Here is a 16,616-nt window from a genome sequence, read left to right as displayed (position 1 = left end):
TCAGATTTGGGTGTTTGATAAATGAAATATGCAGGGGAGTTTGCTGCTCTCTATAGGCCTGAAGAAGTATTGAAGAAAGTGAACAGCTTGTCTCCTGTCTGGGTGGTATTTGAACCTGTGGACTGAACTTACCACTTACATAAATTATTGAAATATTTTTGGTGTTTTTATTGTGGTTGCTTGAATAACTTGTCACTGGTAAGTGGACTATGTTTACAAGTCTATCGCTACTACCCCTTTTTACTGCACATAATTACGTTAAGTCAGTAATAATCCCACTTCAGCAAGCTCCCGCCATGATTTATTGATGAAACCCCACGTATATATAAATATCCAGCTCATGTATGAAAAGGATGGAAAAGGCTGAGGTGTGTGCAACCTCAACTTGGATGTGTCTGCAGTTTGCATTTTGGGTTCGGTCTGATGAGTCCGAACATGCTTCCACCATCTTTGGCATGCTTGGGTGTATGCGGGGTGATTAATGCCACGTGGACATAGAATGAGGAACACAAATGGACTACTATTCTGTTAACAACACTGCGGAAATTTGATGAGAAAAACTGTAGCTTCAGAAAACTGTAGCTTGAGAATCTAGTATTGGAACAGTGTTGTTATTAGTGAACGATTTGTTAAAAAGAACAATTCTTTTGGGTGAACAAACTGAACAGAATCAATTCCTGAAACAATCCGTTCATACCAGTCAGTTTAGCTTTCAGTCAGTTGTGAGGGAATGTGCAGGAATACAGTCACTGAGTGAGTGATAATGTATTCATCGGATGTGTTCAAGACAGCAAATACACAACTGATTAAGGTTGCTTACATTTAGCTTCAGCGATTCAACATTGGTCCTGAACGTCAATCCTATTTCATTATCTAGATTGATATTATACAAATAGGCTAACATTTAACGTTACTGTGCACAGTGCTGCACGTGTGCAAAAGATGCTCATGAATACAAACTTGGTCTTCAGAGAAGGACTTGATATTTCACTCTGTCTCCTGGGTGCTAATGTCAAAGACAATGTGAGAATGGCTGTTTTGAAAAGAGGACAGCTATGAAGATTTAAAGAATTTGATTAGTGTGTGTTACCTGAGACCAAGTTGACACAATATGAGACATGGGATTGTATCATATAGTGTATAAACAACATCTGTAATTAGATTTTGAATACATTTAAGATGAGCAAGGTTATGTTTGAATTGTTTTAAAATCTTACCACCTTCCACAGCTGACGATGTGTAGTGAAACCTGAAATGTGAAAAAATGGTTGGCTGAGCCTGAGACTTTCTCAGATTCTTTCACTGCGAGGGGACGCTGCATGTTCAGTGATTCGTTCAACAGCAAGTACTTAAAAGTAACAAAAGTAAAAGTACTCATTAGGCAGTGGTGGAAGAAGTACTTAAGTAAAAGAAGCAATGCCACAGTGTAAAAATCCTGCTTTCAAGATTTTACTTAAGTAAAACTACAAAATTTTTTGCATCATTTATTTATTTTACCTTTATTTTACCAGGAAAGAAATCCATTGAGATTTTTAATCTCTTTTACAATGATGTCCTGGCCAAGATATGAAACAGCATCAAAATATACTTATAGTGCAAAAAATAGTATTACTTATTATGCAATATGTTATCGCTGGATTATTGTTAGTTATGCATTCATGTGTATCATTACTGTTGCAGCTGGTAAAATGGAGCTAATTTCAACTACTTTTTTACTGCTGGGAAGCTTAATCCATAATAAGATATATTTTATTTGTTTACTTATATTTTTTAATAATAATCTGAATCTGCAAAGTAACTAAAGCTATCAAATGAACTCAAACAACAATATTTCCCTCTGAAATGGTAGTGGAGTAGAACTATAATGTGACTTAAAATAGTAAGTAATGGTATAAGTACATCAAAACTGCAGTACTTCAGTAAATTTACTCTGTTACTTTCCACTACTAATGACATAAAGTGCTTGTGTGTGTCCTGCAAATGTTTCACAACGTGAACAATGTGTTTGAAAGACTGTTTAGGTGTAGAAAAAAGTTTGCGTTAAATTAATTTTCAGGGTCACACAGGAACTGAACTCCAATCTACCAGATGGAAGGCATGTGGCTGAGCCATTCATCCACTGAACCTGCTCCCTCGATGGACTCCTTATACTATGGCTGTCTTTGAAATGGGTAGAAATGCTGTCTAAGGCATCAAGTGCTGTTCAAAATAGATCGAAAAATCCTTTCCTGTTTCGTAAGATGCCCTCAAACTGCCCCTGAATGGTCAGTTTTAAAGGCAGCATTGACGCTGACTCTAAGCTGCCTATTACCCATAAATGTGCGCCTGCGGTAGCTCACGAAAAATTGACAAGTTGATGGACAACCAGGCCGAATTTGTCTACAAATACAGTGTTTTGAAAATTTTAAGTGCGTTTTTTTGCTTTAAATTTTTGAAAAGTCAGTGAGAACTAAATACTGAACGATCTAATTAGCCATTTGCCTTTTCAATAGCTAGCTAGCTGATGCTAAGGCTAGTGACAGACAGCCAGAAGAGAAGCAAGTGCTGACATCACACAGTGCTGCTCTAAAAGGCTGTTTAAAACCAATGTTCTTAGAAAATGCCTTCAGTCGAAAGTAATTCCTTCTGAGGCACCTGTCTATTATTGTAGCGAGGCAACTGCCTTCTGTTTCGAACAGATTCTATGTCACCTGACTTCCTAAAGGTATTTCTTGTAATGACATGATCAATTTGCTCCTCTGAGTTGAGGTATAGTTAGCCACGTTGATCTTGAATGTGACTGCTGCAGCAAATGACGCTGTGTCATGTGGTGTCAGAATGATCTGAAAAATTTGTTTCCGACCGCAAAGCAATATTTTAGTACAAACAGCTGTGACCGTGTTATTTAAACGCTCTGAGCAATAAAAAAAACAGCACGTCTTCTTTGTAGTTTACGTTTCGTTCCAATTCACAATACAACTTACAAGCTCCTGAACACACCCTGCACTGCTCTATGGCCTGGAGGAAATGTTTGCCTCCATCTTGTAGCACTAACCACCCCTCATACATGCAGAGGCTCACGTCACTTTAAATAGATGCTCCCGCCCCCTCCCCCCGGTCTTCTTTCAACATAGTACCATAATATCCACTATATTTGACCAATTGAACTGGCCGGTCAAACGGCAACAAGCCGAGGCCCATTTAGATTACTTTAATCAGACAGATAGTATAAAAGTAAACATATATTTGTCCAATTTGGACACGATCTTAAGGTGGAGTTTTGGAGAGAAAGTGCGACACAGTTTTTTTTCTCCTGAAATGTGGCGAACCTGTGGTTAGAGAAAAGAAAAAAAGCAGATTGGAGCTCATTGAACGATCAACAAGTTTGAGTGTCTGATGGCGAGAACTACATGAATACCCCTTTGGCTACAACAGGAACAGAGGAAGAGCAGCAGCAGAGCCGGCATAACGTTACATTTTAAGACTGCATTAAGTTACCTGCCTGCACACAGTGAAGAGAGGTAAGTTGGCTGCACCGTTACACGATAGACGATACATTCGTCAACGTTTAACGTTAAAGACTGTAAAAGCCTTGGTGCGGGGGATCATTCAGAGCCTCAAATAATAGATTTCTGCTCAGGCACACACATTGGGCTGCTATTTTAAGACCTATGTAGAAGAGTATGTAAAGTTTTAAGCGGGTGATAATGTAAACTAACTTATCAAACTTTGCTGACACGCTGTAACCGGAACCCTCTCGGTTTCAGCCGTTGGAAGACGTTAAGGGAACTCGCACATCAAAGTTTAGCTCTGCTAACAGGCCTTTGCTTGTCCTGATGTCGGTGATATTTGTTTAGCAGTACCGCGATAAGGAAAGGTCATGAAAGAATTGTCGCCTAACCAACAAAGCGTAGCGGCTGCCTTTGGAGGAATACATATGCTGTTTCCAAATGATAAACGGCCAGTTATATCGCTAATGGCTCAAATTATGAATGCGTAAGGAAGTTTTTTCAATGTAAACTGGAGATGTCGCCAAGCACAGTTTCCCCGGCTTTTCTAAGTACACGGGTGATCCAAAATAATGTGGCCCTTTTTGTAATAGGCATTAGCACGAGTTAGCTATAACTGGTTTGGCGTTGCGGAAACTTGTTCAAAGCTCCATCTCACTTTGTCAAGCTTTCTGTTCCGCTATGTCCGGGAGACTCCCCGCTTGCGCCATGCATGCAAACTCTGCCACTCCCTACATGAGTTTACGCAAGCAGCGTAGAGAGCTGTGACAGACAAACTGCTAAACCTCTTCCACTCCACACCACTCCTCCATAACATAGACACTTTTTGTCTTTTTGTTCCTCTTTTGTGGGTCTTCAGGGGGATAGCAGGTCAACAGTATTAAGCCACACGTATAGGTATGAATAATTTAAAAAGTGGGAACGTGAAGATTCATTTGAGATGCAGCTCAGCACTGTGGCAAATTTTTCTAGTCATAAATCTGTAATAAACATTGTGTTTCAGTTAAGCGCCTCTTTACATTTTGAAAGTTTACAGTGTGTAAAGGCATAGAAGTAAGTGTAATAATTTAATGCCACTTCCCATACTCAGTTATGTCTCATATGTTGTTGCAGCAGTTTTTGTGGTGTTACAGACTTGGTGCAAATGTAAACGCTTTTGACCTCTATAAAATGTATTAAACTGGTCAAAAACACCTCAAAAAGATCACATTAAGACACCAAGATCCTGAGGAACACGATAGAAAAGTTAAAATCAAAACCTTTTGACATCTGTAAGTTTCTGTAATTGGACTGCATGGCAAGCACTTCTGTTCTGGAAACATCCTTATTGTCAATATTCATAAGAAAGCCATACATTCTCTGAACACCCCAGGGCTCTAGTTTGTGGTTTTAAGGTTTCATGAGGTGGCGGTTATCCTGCAAGTCACAATACCTAATTTTAAACAGTGAGGTCAAGTTTTAAAAAATGGTCTCCTTACAATGGGTTGGATACCACTGGGACTAACATCATCGCACATGAATACATTTGGGCTCATGGAATACACAAGAAACTCAGCTTTCCAGTCATTAACAATGTACTAAATCCCAATACTGTTTAAAGACCCCAGGATGCAGAAATATTCAAAACACCATTTTTAGAATAGGCCAAAATAACGTGACAGATTTATACTGTATGTAAAAAAACTGAGTGTTTTTTGCCCAAACATACATGGGATTAGCAAAAAGAAGGCATAACTGTAAAGGGGAGACTATTGGGTGCCATAGAACCTATTTTCATTCATTCATCTTGGGGTGAGAGATCAAAGGATCCCTTTTTAAAATGGCCGTACCAGTTTTTCTTTGCCAAGATTTAGCCTAAATTTGGAGCATTCTTTAGTCCCCTTTCAAATTAAACAAAGGTAACTGAGCTTGACACAGCTTCTGAAAGACAGTAATGTCAGCTGAGGACTTAGTCGTCCTTGTGTAGTATTATATGAGGTTAAATGTTGACAGTTGAAATCATACACTGATCTCCAGCTTCACTTAAGACTGAGGAGCATTGGCTGTCTGAAATAGATATTAATTATGAGTCATTCATTCTGTCCTGTAGGCAAGTCAAGACAATCTTATTTACATTCCTCAACATCACAACTTTGTCTTAAAGGACTAAACAGCCTGTGTAACATACACTTGTCCTTCAAGGTTTTATTTAAGAAAAAAACTATTCCACTGATTTTGACACGTGATGTTCAGTTAACTTGTCACAAGGAGTTAATGCTCAACCTGTGAAAACTGTTGTATCATGTCTTCTATGGCTCTGGGGAGAGCTGTCCAAAGTCTGAAAAAATGACTGTGATGATATCAGGGTTATCTTAGCCTGGGCTTAAAACATTTAACATTTTTAAGGTGCATTGGGGACAAACAACCTAGTGAACCAGTGAAGGCATTTCTTTTCCTTATATAGGCCTTTTTTGTGTTTGGTATATTTACATCTATGTCCAACCCAAAAGATGCTGTTGAGTTGGGATATGTAGAATCTGGTGTTGTTGGAGCTTGACCCGTACTGCGGTCTTAATGTCAGGTTATTTTGGCCTCTGTTGCACAGAATTTGACCTTTTTTTTTTAATCTGTCTGTTGAGAGTCCTTCAACTGTAGATAATGCCATACTAAATCGCTGGATTATCTTTTAACTGGTTAAAAGAAAGATACCTCATGAATTTGTTGACAGGCAGACGTGTTAAATGGAGTATACGCAAAATACACAGAAAATAATACTGATATTATTATATTATTGTGAAAAAAATATATGACTCATATGGATCAGAGAAGACACTGAGCTAATTTAGGTGGGAAGAGGACAGACTACACATGCACACAGGAGGCAAGGATGCCATTCTCAGAGGTTAGAAGATGTCACAGATGTTAAGAGAGGATGAAGCAGTTAATTTCAGAAAGCAAATAATGTGATAACTAGTATACCAAAGGTTGGAGAATAGATGGTGAAATATGAATTAAAATTCAAAATGAAGCTTAAGTCACTCCTGTTCACAAACATTGAACTGTTGGTAATTTTCTTTTGATAAAGGTAAAATGTGTGACTGAAGAGCGTTAAAATGAAGGACTGTAGTGCTGGAGAGACACTACAGATCTTGTTGTCCCGATGTAGGAAACATGTTTGTTTGGTACAGACTATGGCTGGCCCGAATGTCATTTTTTTTTAGCTTCAATGCTTCGATAGTAATTAAGAGCGAATAATCGAAGCTTCGCATCGAAGTGATTTTGCGTGCCGAACCGGGTTGGTGGCTGCTGTACAGAGCAGGGGGAACCGTAGCAGAGAGTCTGATCCAAGCAGGTCCAGAGCAGAATCCGGGAATAGTTTAGCCGGGCGGGGATCCAGGCGGAGAGCGCACGGGATGAGCGGTGTTTCCTGTATCGGAACTAAATCTAACACGTTATTATGCAAAATTCACTGTAAAATTCACTTTAATTTTAATTATAGTGACAAAATGCCCTTCTTCTACAATCGGCCTAATATAATTAGGCTTATTTAAATGCATTCATTGTGTTGCTGTTTGTTTCCAGCCTACAGTTTGATACTGATTAATTTTAAAATGTAGGAAATTTGACTGTTTTGATCTGTAATGAGATTAAGCAATTGTAAAATCAATAAACACCATAACTTCCACACTACTGCTGTCATCACTCAGTTTAAAGGGCTCCCACAAAGCTGAGGGCTTAATTTCGTTTTCCCTTTAATGTGAACTGGAGTGTTACGTTCACTGCTGTCGGCAGAGGTCAGGCGCGCAAAAAAACCCTCAATAATCGAATTTCATAATTGAAAATCGAATGTGTACCCAACGTTCGAATATTCGGGTCCAGTCCTATTATAGACCCCAACAAATGTCATATTGTTGTTTTTAATAGTACTTTTCAGTGAAAATAATAACTGTCAAAATAATCACAAGGTGTTTTGTTGTTGTTGTTGTTGTTTTCTTACCGTATTGGGCAGCCCTAACCGTAGGTGCCTAAAGTGGCATTGTGCACTTTGGTCTTTCCAAAAACTGTCCTCAATTTGGTAAAGTGAAAACATTAGCTGAATGGCGTAATGTCAGTGTAAATGTCAGCCAGCATTAGAAAAGATAGAGGATATTGCAACAAACCCATTAATGCAGACCTCATCTTCAATAATAGATTCACAAATACTGTCAACACACGCTTGTCCTTTTGTTTCCAAGTTGGAAATAGCATAAAGGGAGTCCAGAATGTGCTTTCTTTTAAAAATCCCTCAGGTGATTAATTTGAAAGGTCTAAGCTGATCGTTTTACACCAGGCTAGTGGTTTTTTTCTCGTTTATTCCACTTCATCTGATGATCCGTAAACATAGCTTGGCTAACAAAGAACACTGTTTAATTTGGTTTGCAGCAGTTGCACCTGTTAAGGCGCTTGTGCCCAACATGTTCTTCTGCCAACTATTGTTCCTCGCCAGTCAGTAACTTCGTGACTAAATCACACACCAACAGGAGCAGACGCTATACTGTTAAACTCTATTTTTATTTTAAATTAGAAAATTTGTGGCTGGTGCTGCTGTAACTTAACCTTTCCACACATAAGCATCTCAGCACACAGGGATATTTACTGTGCACACCTTACCTCTGTTTGTTTTTAATATTGCCAGTTTGGGAATGTATCTTCATCTGCAATCACATGCAGTGAAAGTGAGACATTGTATACTTTGTATTAAAAGAAGTGGGATGTACACCTGAGAGCTTCTGCATCGCCAAGTGTGGTTTCCAGTTCCAAAAAACCTTTTGTGTGTTCACCCAAATCTGATAATTCACTCCAGGAGTTAGTACAAAATGTGCACTCATTAACATGCTTTTTAACATAATTCACAGAAAGCCTATTCTCCCTTTTTGAAGAGTTTATTTCAGTGACAGTTTCTTTGAGTAAACTAAAACTAAGAGCTTGTGGTAGATTTTCAAAGTGAGAGTTGACAAATCGGGAGGCGGCAGGTTCACTGAAATCGACACACTGATTAACTTTAAAAGACAGGATAGTTGATATTTCACCACTGTTGTGTCAATCTTTGAAAAAACTCCTAAAACTCCTCCGCTAACAAATGCAGCCTGCACAAGCTACTGTGCATTCATAGGAAGCTTATAAGGGGTTAAAGTCCAGACACGTGCAGTCCTTATTAAGGGATCCATCAGGAAATGTGTGACAACCTGAATTTCCCTCTTGAACTATTTCCCTCAAAAAGACGCTCCTGTGTTGACACAAAATTTTGACTGCGGAAGCAAAGGTGCAGCAAGTATGAGGTAATATGACGATCAAGATCTACTGATCTGATGTTGTAAAAGTCAACAGGTGACTTTTTGTTCTGTCAAGGAGTTGCCAGTAATTACACCAGCACTGATGTCACCCCAGGTTGTCTGACTGCATATCCTATTTCTGTTTCTGCACACTAATAACAAAGCATTAAGGGTGTCTTCTGTGTTGATAAGTATCAGGTGTTGCTCCTTTTTAGTAGCCAGGCAAAGTTAAAGACCACAAACCAAGCCAGAAATCTTGTTGTAGTAATGGATTTAAAAGATCACCATAGCTGAATTGGTGGCATCTTTTTAAATCCCTTCTCAAAACCAATCTTAGAGCATGTTTGATTTTTTTTTTAATCGGTTTTTAATTGTTTTTATTTCTTGTTGGTGTTGGGTATTTCATTTTATTATTTGTTATTTTAATTGTCTAATTTTATTTGCTTTATTGCTGTCGTAAAATGTTTAAATCAACCATGTAAAGGACTTTGTAACTTTGCTTTGAAAAGTGCTGTATAAATAAGGTTATTTATTTATTACTCTCACCTTAACAAGAGTAAAGAGTCCAGAGCCATGCTAGCTGCTCTGTGAGGCTGCACTTGGGCACCGCGGGGGCTTTGAGCTAAATGATAACGTCTGTTAAGTAGCACTAAACTCAAAGTGCAGCTAAGACTGATGGGAACAGCATTCATTTTGCATGTATTTTGTCATAAACCAAAGTATTGATGATGCGCTAGATAGAAGGGCATGCGAACAAAGAAGTGATTACATTTAATCCTTTGGGGATCATGCATGTCGTGGAAAAAGTTGTTGTCATTATGCACAATTATGAATAAAGTTCCAGTTAACTTGAGGTCTGATCCAACTCTCCATACATTTAATTTTAAATTGTTATTGCGCTGCACTATTTATATTCTTCTTTTATATTACATTTTAGCACATCTTAGATGTATTTCATCTCATTTTAAATATTACTGATTTGTCTTCTCCTTGCCTTTTATGGCCTTAATCTCGTTTTAATGTATTATTATGTAAAACACTTTGAATTGCCTTGTTGTTGAAAGGCTCTATTCAGGTAAGCTTGTCTTGCCTCCTTCTTAACATCAAGATTATATCTCTGACATAACACAGCACATTGGTTTATTTTAATGAGTTGGCCAGAATTGTTGTTCAATCTTGGCTTATATAGAGGTTATAGGGGAAATGACTAACACTCATGTCAGTAGAGAATCACACAAGTGATCGTGCTCAAGAGATTATCAACACATGGCGTGTTAATTATCCAATTTCCTTCAGAGGGTTACAATATAGAAGGTCTGTTAATGGTAAAGCACTATATTTACTGTCTACATATTCCACAATGACTGCATGTACACTACTTTATGTTAACAATCCCACAGTCCGTTATCTCAATTTACTGCCGTTGACTAAACTATTGAGCATCCATTATTTAGGGAGTAGAAAATGAGTGAACGCAGGAGTGAGTGTGTGTCTGGAGTAAACATGTTATCCAGCTGCAGAGATAGTTGATGTTTTTGAAGGCATAGAAAAAGGTTGGAGCTCCAAGTAAATTCTCATAGGTTTTCTGATTGAATTGTGTTTGTAGCGTGACAAAATCCTCCCCTTCATCATTCTCCTTCATTTGGAACAGGAAGTTGCCCATTGAGATTAATCACTTCCAATCAATACTCACTCTTCTCAGCCCTCTCTGTTACCTATCCTTCCTCTCAGGATATTGTCACAGCTGAGTGAGTTGCTGAATTTATGGAATGAAAAGTCTGAATGGAGATCTCTGGCAAACAAAGACTTCTTTTTATTACCTCTTAATTTCCTTCCACATGATACAAAAAAAACCCTCAAATCCTTTTCTCGCACTGTTTCGTCTTTAGGATGTTGTCCCGGCTGAATGAGCTGATATGGGCGGACTGGATTTGGTTTCCCGAAGGCCACGGCTGGGCTGATTTGAAGGACCATGATGGCAAAGTCTTCCCTAAACCACGGGACCTCTGGGCTACTGTACCCATCGCTCTCTGCTTCCTGGTCATTAGACAGATATTCGAGAGGTGAGTCCCCTCCAGCAATGGCTATTTATGTCTTGTCACATTTGCCTGCCATATTTACCTCTACATCTCAATTGATTTGCATGTTTTTTTTCTGACAAATATGAGATGATGTCCCAGCAATTATTTACAATCCCACTGTGTTGTCCTCTTTCCAGGACTGTAGCGATCCCTCTTGCCTCACTGCTGGGAGTGAGTGACAAGCAGTGTGTTCGTGCTCCTCATAATCCCGTCCTGGAGTCCTATTTCTGCACTACATCAAAGCATCCCCCACAGGTAATCATCCTGCATATTTTTTAGAAACTAGCATATTGTGTGTAGCGCAACTTGAGCCTGATCATAAAAGTCAGAGATGTTGGTGTGTTGATGTGTAAATGTACGATTATGGCAAGATGATAGAAATCTTCACAGCCAAGTCTTAAAGACAACACTGACTCTTCTTTCCTTGTTCTGCCTCTTGTTGTTAGAGCTCCATAGAGAGTTTAAGTAAACAGACGGGCTGTACGGTGCGACAGGTCCAGAGGTGGTTCAGGCAGCGGAGAAACCAGGACCGGCCCAGCAAGCTCACAAAATTTCGGGAAGCGAGGTAGCTCAAATTCAAATTCATCAACCCCCTTACCCCCAAACAATTTTCTGTCTTTCATTCTAATCTGTCTGTTTTTTCTTTGATATGCTGCTTTTAATCTTAAAGTAGATGTAAAGGATGCTTATTTTTCCCCTACTCGTTTTGAAATAAAAAATTTTATTCCTTTCCCACAATTTGTTTGGATTGGAAATTGAATGGGACCACTAACCATTAAGTGACAAGGAAATATTGTTTTAATGTTATTCTAATTCTGTAATTGAGTGTATTTTCAGTTCGGGATTTTGCAGAGGTCATGATTTGCTTTTACAAATTCCACATTCTTTTAACGGACAGTGTGTCATTTTCTGCCTCTAGGCTGTCTCTCACGTCAAAACAATAGGTGTGTTTGACTTCATTCGGCGCTGCGCAGCGCTGACTTAACGTGATGCATGCTGGACTTAAAATAAGGCATGCTGGTTAGAAATTGTGTTCAACTTTTCACCGGTGCTGCAAAACGTCACCGTGTCACATGACATTTAAACCTCACGGGATCAAGGCGGCTGCAGGCGTCGTTCCCTGGCTACAGAAAGTTGGAACCACACTATTGCCTAGTCTCGCTGCATTTTTCTTTGCAAATGCCGTAGGATCAGTCATTGATATAAGCTCACAGCAAGCTGACGTAGGTAGAATGTGTCCGTCTTGATGGCGCCGTTTTTATATCCCACCCCTGCAGTCACCTGCAGCTCACGTTAGAACATCAAGTCGGCGAAAGTCAGCCACCGTCTTCTTGAACGCACCTAATAACAAAAGGCGTAGTTTGAAGATGCTGTTAAGAAGAATGAGATCATGGGAGTCTTCATTGTTAACCACCATTGCTGATGAAAATCTATCTGACATGACTCAAACAAAAATCATGTTCATGTGTATTAAACCTTTATTCATGTTATGTATAGTCACGTTCGCTAGTGTTTCCGCGGAAGTTGCAGCAGCTAGAGGGTGTAAAGGGGATATGACGCCATTGACAGGCAACCAAATGAAACTCACTGCATTTTGAATAAAATTATGGATTTCTCTGTGTTCGAACATTGTTGGAAACATGAGGTGAAATGGTTACACAAATCTAAAAACGTTTTTCTGCAAGTGCTCGCAAGTTAGAGATACAGCGTAGGAAAGCAAAAATGTCTGCAATGCAAAATTATGTATCTTATTTCAGACTTTGCTCTAATCTTTGCATTTTTCTTGTGAATTACAAAATAATTTTACCTGGGAAAAATATTCATATGTTTTGAGGCTTTGGTACCTACTGCTACCACAGAACATCTGAAATGATTTACATGCCTCAAGGTGCTCCTAATCTGAGCATTGGCTTTCAACTCTGACAACACCCACGAAATTGGAGCAAGCATTCCTCAAAATGCTGTTGCAAAACAATCTACAGGAATAGGAGGATATTTACTGTATGTTCACGCAGAAGAATGTTGCAAAACCTAAAGCACATTGACTGTAATATCCAGGTGTTTCCCATCCTTGATCAGAAGGGAGTTCTCTGCCCAAAGTGATTCAGTGTTGAGTTTGCTGAGTTTTAATAAGTGACATACATGTTAATTAGGGCTCTCCCTGACTAAGGATTTACATAGTCAAATCAGAAGGGGGGGGGGGGGGGTTACACATGGTAGCTCTGCTTTAATCTTGAGAAGCTGCAGAGCTGCAGTCTCTATTCATTCAACTTACTGTAAATTTGCAGCTAAACTGAGTCTCTTTGAAGACCCTTTACTCTCTCTCTCTCTCGCCTGTCCTTCACCGGTCTTGTGCAGAGTTTTGTGTGGATTCCGTGCTGCCGACAACTACATGCACATCGCGGTTCCTCACGGGTCTAATTCAAGTAGCTGGCTATTTAAAAACAATTTAATATTCTTTGTGTGGTTCATTAATGGTGATAAATTATCCGAAAGTCCGGTGAGGTGCGGAAAACTCTGCATAACACCAGTGAAGCTGGGGCTCAGTCTCTTCAGCAAGTGTTCCTCTTCCGCCACCACACACGCACGCTACGCCTACACATGCGCACTGACGACCCAGGGTTAGGGTTACAATTTTGGATTTATTTACGCACTTTAAAAACATTTATTGAAAGTTTTATTCTTTTTACATGTTTATTTACAGCATTAAACGTTGAAATGTATATTGTAATAGGCTGTATATTAACTTATTGGGAAAAACTGGTAGTTCTGTGTAAAATCAGATGTTGAGCACCCCTGAAAATGGCATGATCCTTGTTTCGCTGCAAAGCTTCAACTGTGAGATTGACAGTCGAATCAGGCTCCGCCCATTGAATCTTCGACTATTGGGGGTCAGCCCTAATGTTAGTGATTGGAATTTTTATTTTTCCTATGATGTGTGAATTATTTTTTGTTAGGTTATCATTTACTTTTGATTTAATGTAAATTAAAGTAAAAAGTTTGTCAAAACTTTTAAACACCACAGAGCACAGGTTGATGACAGGAATATCCAGCACCAACATGAGCACAGTTGGGACATGTCCTGTTGTTTTTCCTTTGTGCCATTGTTGGGTTAAATGTGCTGTTATCATTGTTAATGTTTTATTGTATTGTGTTCAACCTGTTTTGTTTTGTATTGTTTGTTTTTCTCTTATTGCTATTTTTGCATTTTTACTTACTGTTATTTGTTTATTTCCATCCAATCTTGTTTTTTTAAGCACTTTATGCTGTGTGTTTGCATGAAAGGCGCTATACAAGTAAAGGTATTATTATTGTTTGAACATTGTATACAGGCGGGATGTTGTTTGTGTGCTGTGTGAAATTATGTTTTCCTGGATTTCTGAGATCGCTGTGCATTCTCTTACAGTTGGAGATTTACCTTTTACCTTCTTGCTTTCTTTGCTGGCCTGGCAGCCCTTATTGACGTGAGTACTGCGTCAGAATCTGGTTGGCATTGGTAGCATTTGTTAGAGGTGGTCCGATCAGGATTTTTTGGGCTGATCGCTGAAAGCGGTATTGGCCGATACCAATCACTGGGTCAATTTGGAGCCTTTTATTTATCATGTAGCATTCTACAGTATACTATATATTTATTTAATTAGTCCTAAAAGCAATGTATTAAGTGTTAAAGTTAACGGATGATAAAGTATCATGAAATGACAACTGTTTATTTTATTGGAAACATGGGCAACAAATTCTGCTCAATCTGTCTTAGAGCCTTAAACCATAGCAGCCTTTGCTTGGTTACATAGTAACAAATATAGCTTTATTGTGGAATAAACTACAAAAATAGAACAAACAGCATCTTTATAAATTTACTACAACCATAAAAACTGCAACAAAAAAGGCTATAGCCAAAATAAGTAGGAGATAAAGGAGCACAGGTATCCTGAGTCAATGATAAACTACTGTAGCTGCTTTTTGTTCTGGGAAGCTCAAGCAGGTTCTGTGGGCTTCAGGGGGTAGAGAGAGTAGTGGAGAGAGTGAGCGGGTCTACAGAGAGGAGTCAAAACTGCCTTCAGTGAGATTTGAAAATACGTACAATGTTAATTCCATATTATACTGTTAGAATATATTGTTAATATTACTTATAGTTAGGCTACTATATTCATTATAATTTCAAGTGGTTTAATACTAGTAGGCTATAGTGGTCATTTCAGTGGATTGTTTTCATTTTCTATCCTTGTGCAAGAAGCACAGTCTACATGTTTACCAGAGGAGAAAGTAACAAACACAGCGGGTTTTTATTTGATTTTATAAAGGTTAAAAATACGGGAGATTTACGGGGAAACATTTAAATCGGAGGATAGCGGGTGAGAACGAAAAAATATGGGAGAATCTCGGGGAAAACGGGAGGGTTGACATGAGAGGAGTAGAGAGAGGAGTAGGGTAATGTGAGGCTACATTGTAACTGTAGTGGACACATTATTGGATACCGCTCAGACATTGTTTTCCACTTTGTATTTGTTTGTGCATTGTTGAGTTCTTGTGGTGTTGTGTTGGACACTCAAATCCTCATTAATATTGATTATATTTCTCTCCTCAGAAACCATGGTTCTATGATATGAAGCTGATGTGGGATGGCTTCCCGAAAATGGTATGTCATCACCTGAAACATCTCCTTCAATTACGTTTAGATTGAAACATTTTCATATTGTGTCTTTGTAAAACCAATTTATACGCCATTTTGATATGCTGAAAAGTATGAAAGTATATCTTTTAGCAGTTCCATCATTCATTTAGTAAATACATTAACTAACTCATAAGTAAAATTATTTGTGGCATGTTATTCTAACAGCTTTTCTTTCTCTTGCAGCCACTTTTGCCTTCACAGTACTGGTACTACATGATCGAACTAGGCTTCTATCTCTCGCTGCTTTTTAGCGTAGCATCAGATGTCAAACGCAAGGTAAGTGATACAGAGCTGTCTCCTAAACTTTGTTAGCGCTATACTATAAAACCTCTGAAATCTTCCATGAAGAGAGAATACTCACTAAGTGCATAAAATAATGAGAATGATCTGTTGTGTTGGTAGTGTATTTTGAGGTTTAGACATTGATTTCCCCATTAAGACGTCCTCACACTGCATGCATTGTGTTGAGGGGAGCTGTTAGCATTCAAAACGCCATTAAAACGTGATGTTCAGTTCCACTCGTCTGCTCCACTTTGTCTGTTTGGTAAAGTCAGGGTGACTTGAGCCAACAGACTGTCTCTCGAGTCGGAGAGGTTGCATCTCGAGGCACCCTGTGAGTTAATGTGTGACCGGAGCTCTGTGGGTCGTCACACTGTGGAGGGACAGATTGACCATTTTGTCCACAGGTCTAAATGTTGTTGTGAAAGGTGTCAGACCTTAAAGCCTGTCAGCAAACTGCGAGGTTTTATAACCCCAGCTCTGAAATGCGAGGAGCTAATCCTTTAATGCAAAACAACAATTTTCTGGACTTTTTCAGGAGATCTATTGTAAATCAGCCTCTATGTGCGGATTTGTTTTGTAACTTTCTGTTAAGTTTAGGATTTAGTTTCTTTTTATAGCCGTAAGATCTGTGTGGAGAGTTAATCATTTGTAAAACCAACATTAGTCAGACACACACTATGACCAATCGATGATCAGTGACCAATCTTTACAGCTTGATCAATAAGTGACCATACACAGTTGGATTTTGTTTTTTTACACCGCCTCTTTCTGTTCCAATTTTTTTTCTCCAGGATTTCAAAGA

The 16,616-nt window shown here is 38.8% G+C and overlaps 1 protein-coding gene across 1 annotated transcript; it reads left to right on the top strand.

Moving 5' to 3' along the window:
* Positions 1–3,104: 3,104 nt before the first annotated feature.
* Positions 3,105–15,808, top strand: cers2a (ceramide synthase 2a; the record flags this gene model as incomplete). Its single annotated transcript, XM_038724594.1, is given in 7 exon segments — positions 3,105–3,500; positions 10,669–10,842; positions 10,998–11,115; positions 11,307–11,425; positions 14,267–14,324; positions 15,446–15,496; positions 15,716–15,808. Coding segments are annotated over 6 exon segments (612 nt in total), but the record flags the coding sequence as incomplete, so codon positions are not given.
* Between the last annotated feature and the right edge of the window lie 808 nt (positions 15,809–16,616).

This window comes from Micropterus salmoides, unplaced genomic scaffold (genome assembly GCF_014851395.1).
Source record: "Micropterus salmoides isolate LMB-PRFRI ecotype aquatic unplaced genomic scaffold, ASM1485139v1 Ms_hic_scaffold_17, whole genome shotgun sequence".
NCBI lineage: Eukaryota > Metazoa > Chordata > Actinopteri > Centrarchiformes > Centrarchidae > Micropterus > Micropterus salmoides.
Note: the sequence above shows the minus strand (reverse complement) of the source record. Positions and strands in the feature narration are given on the sequence as shown.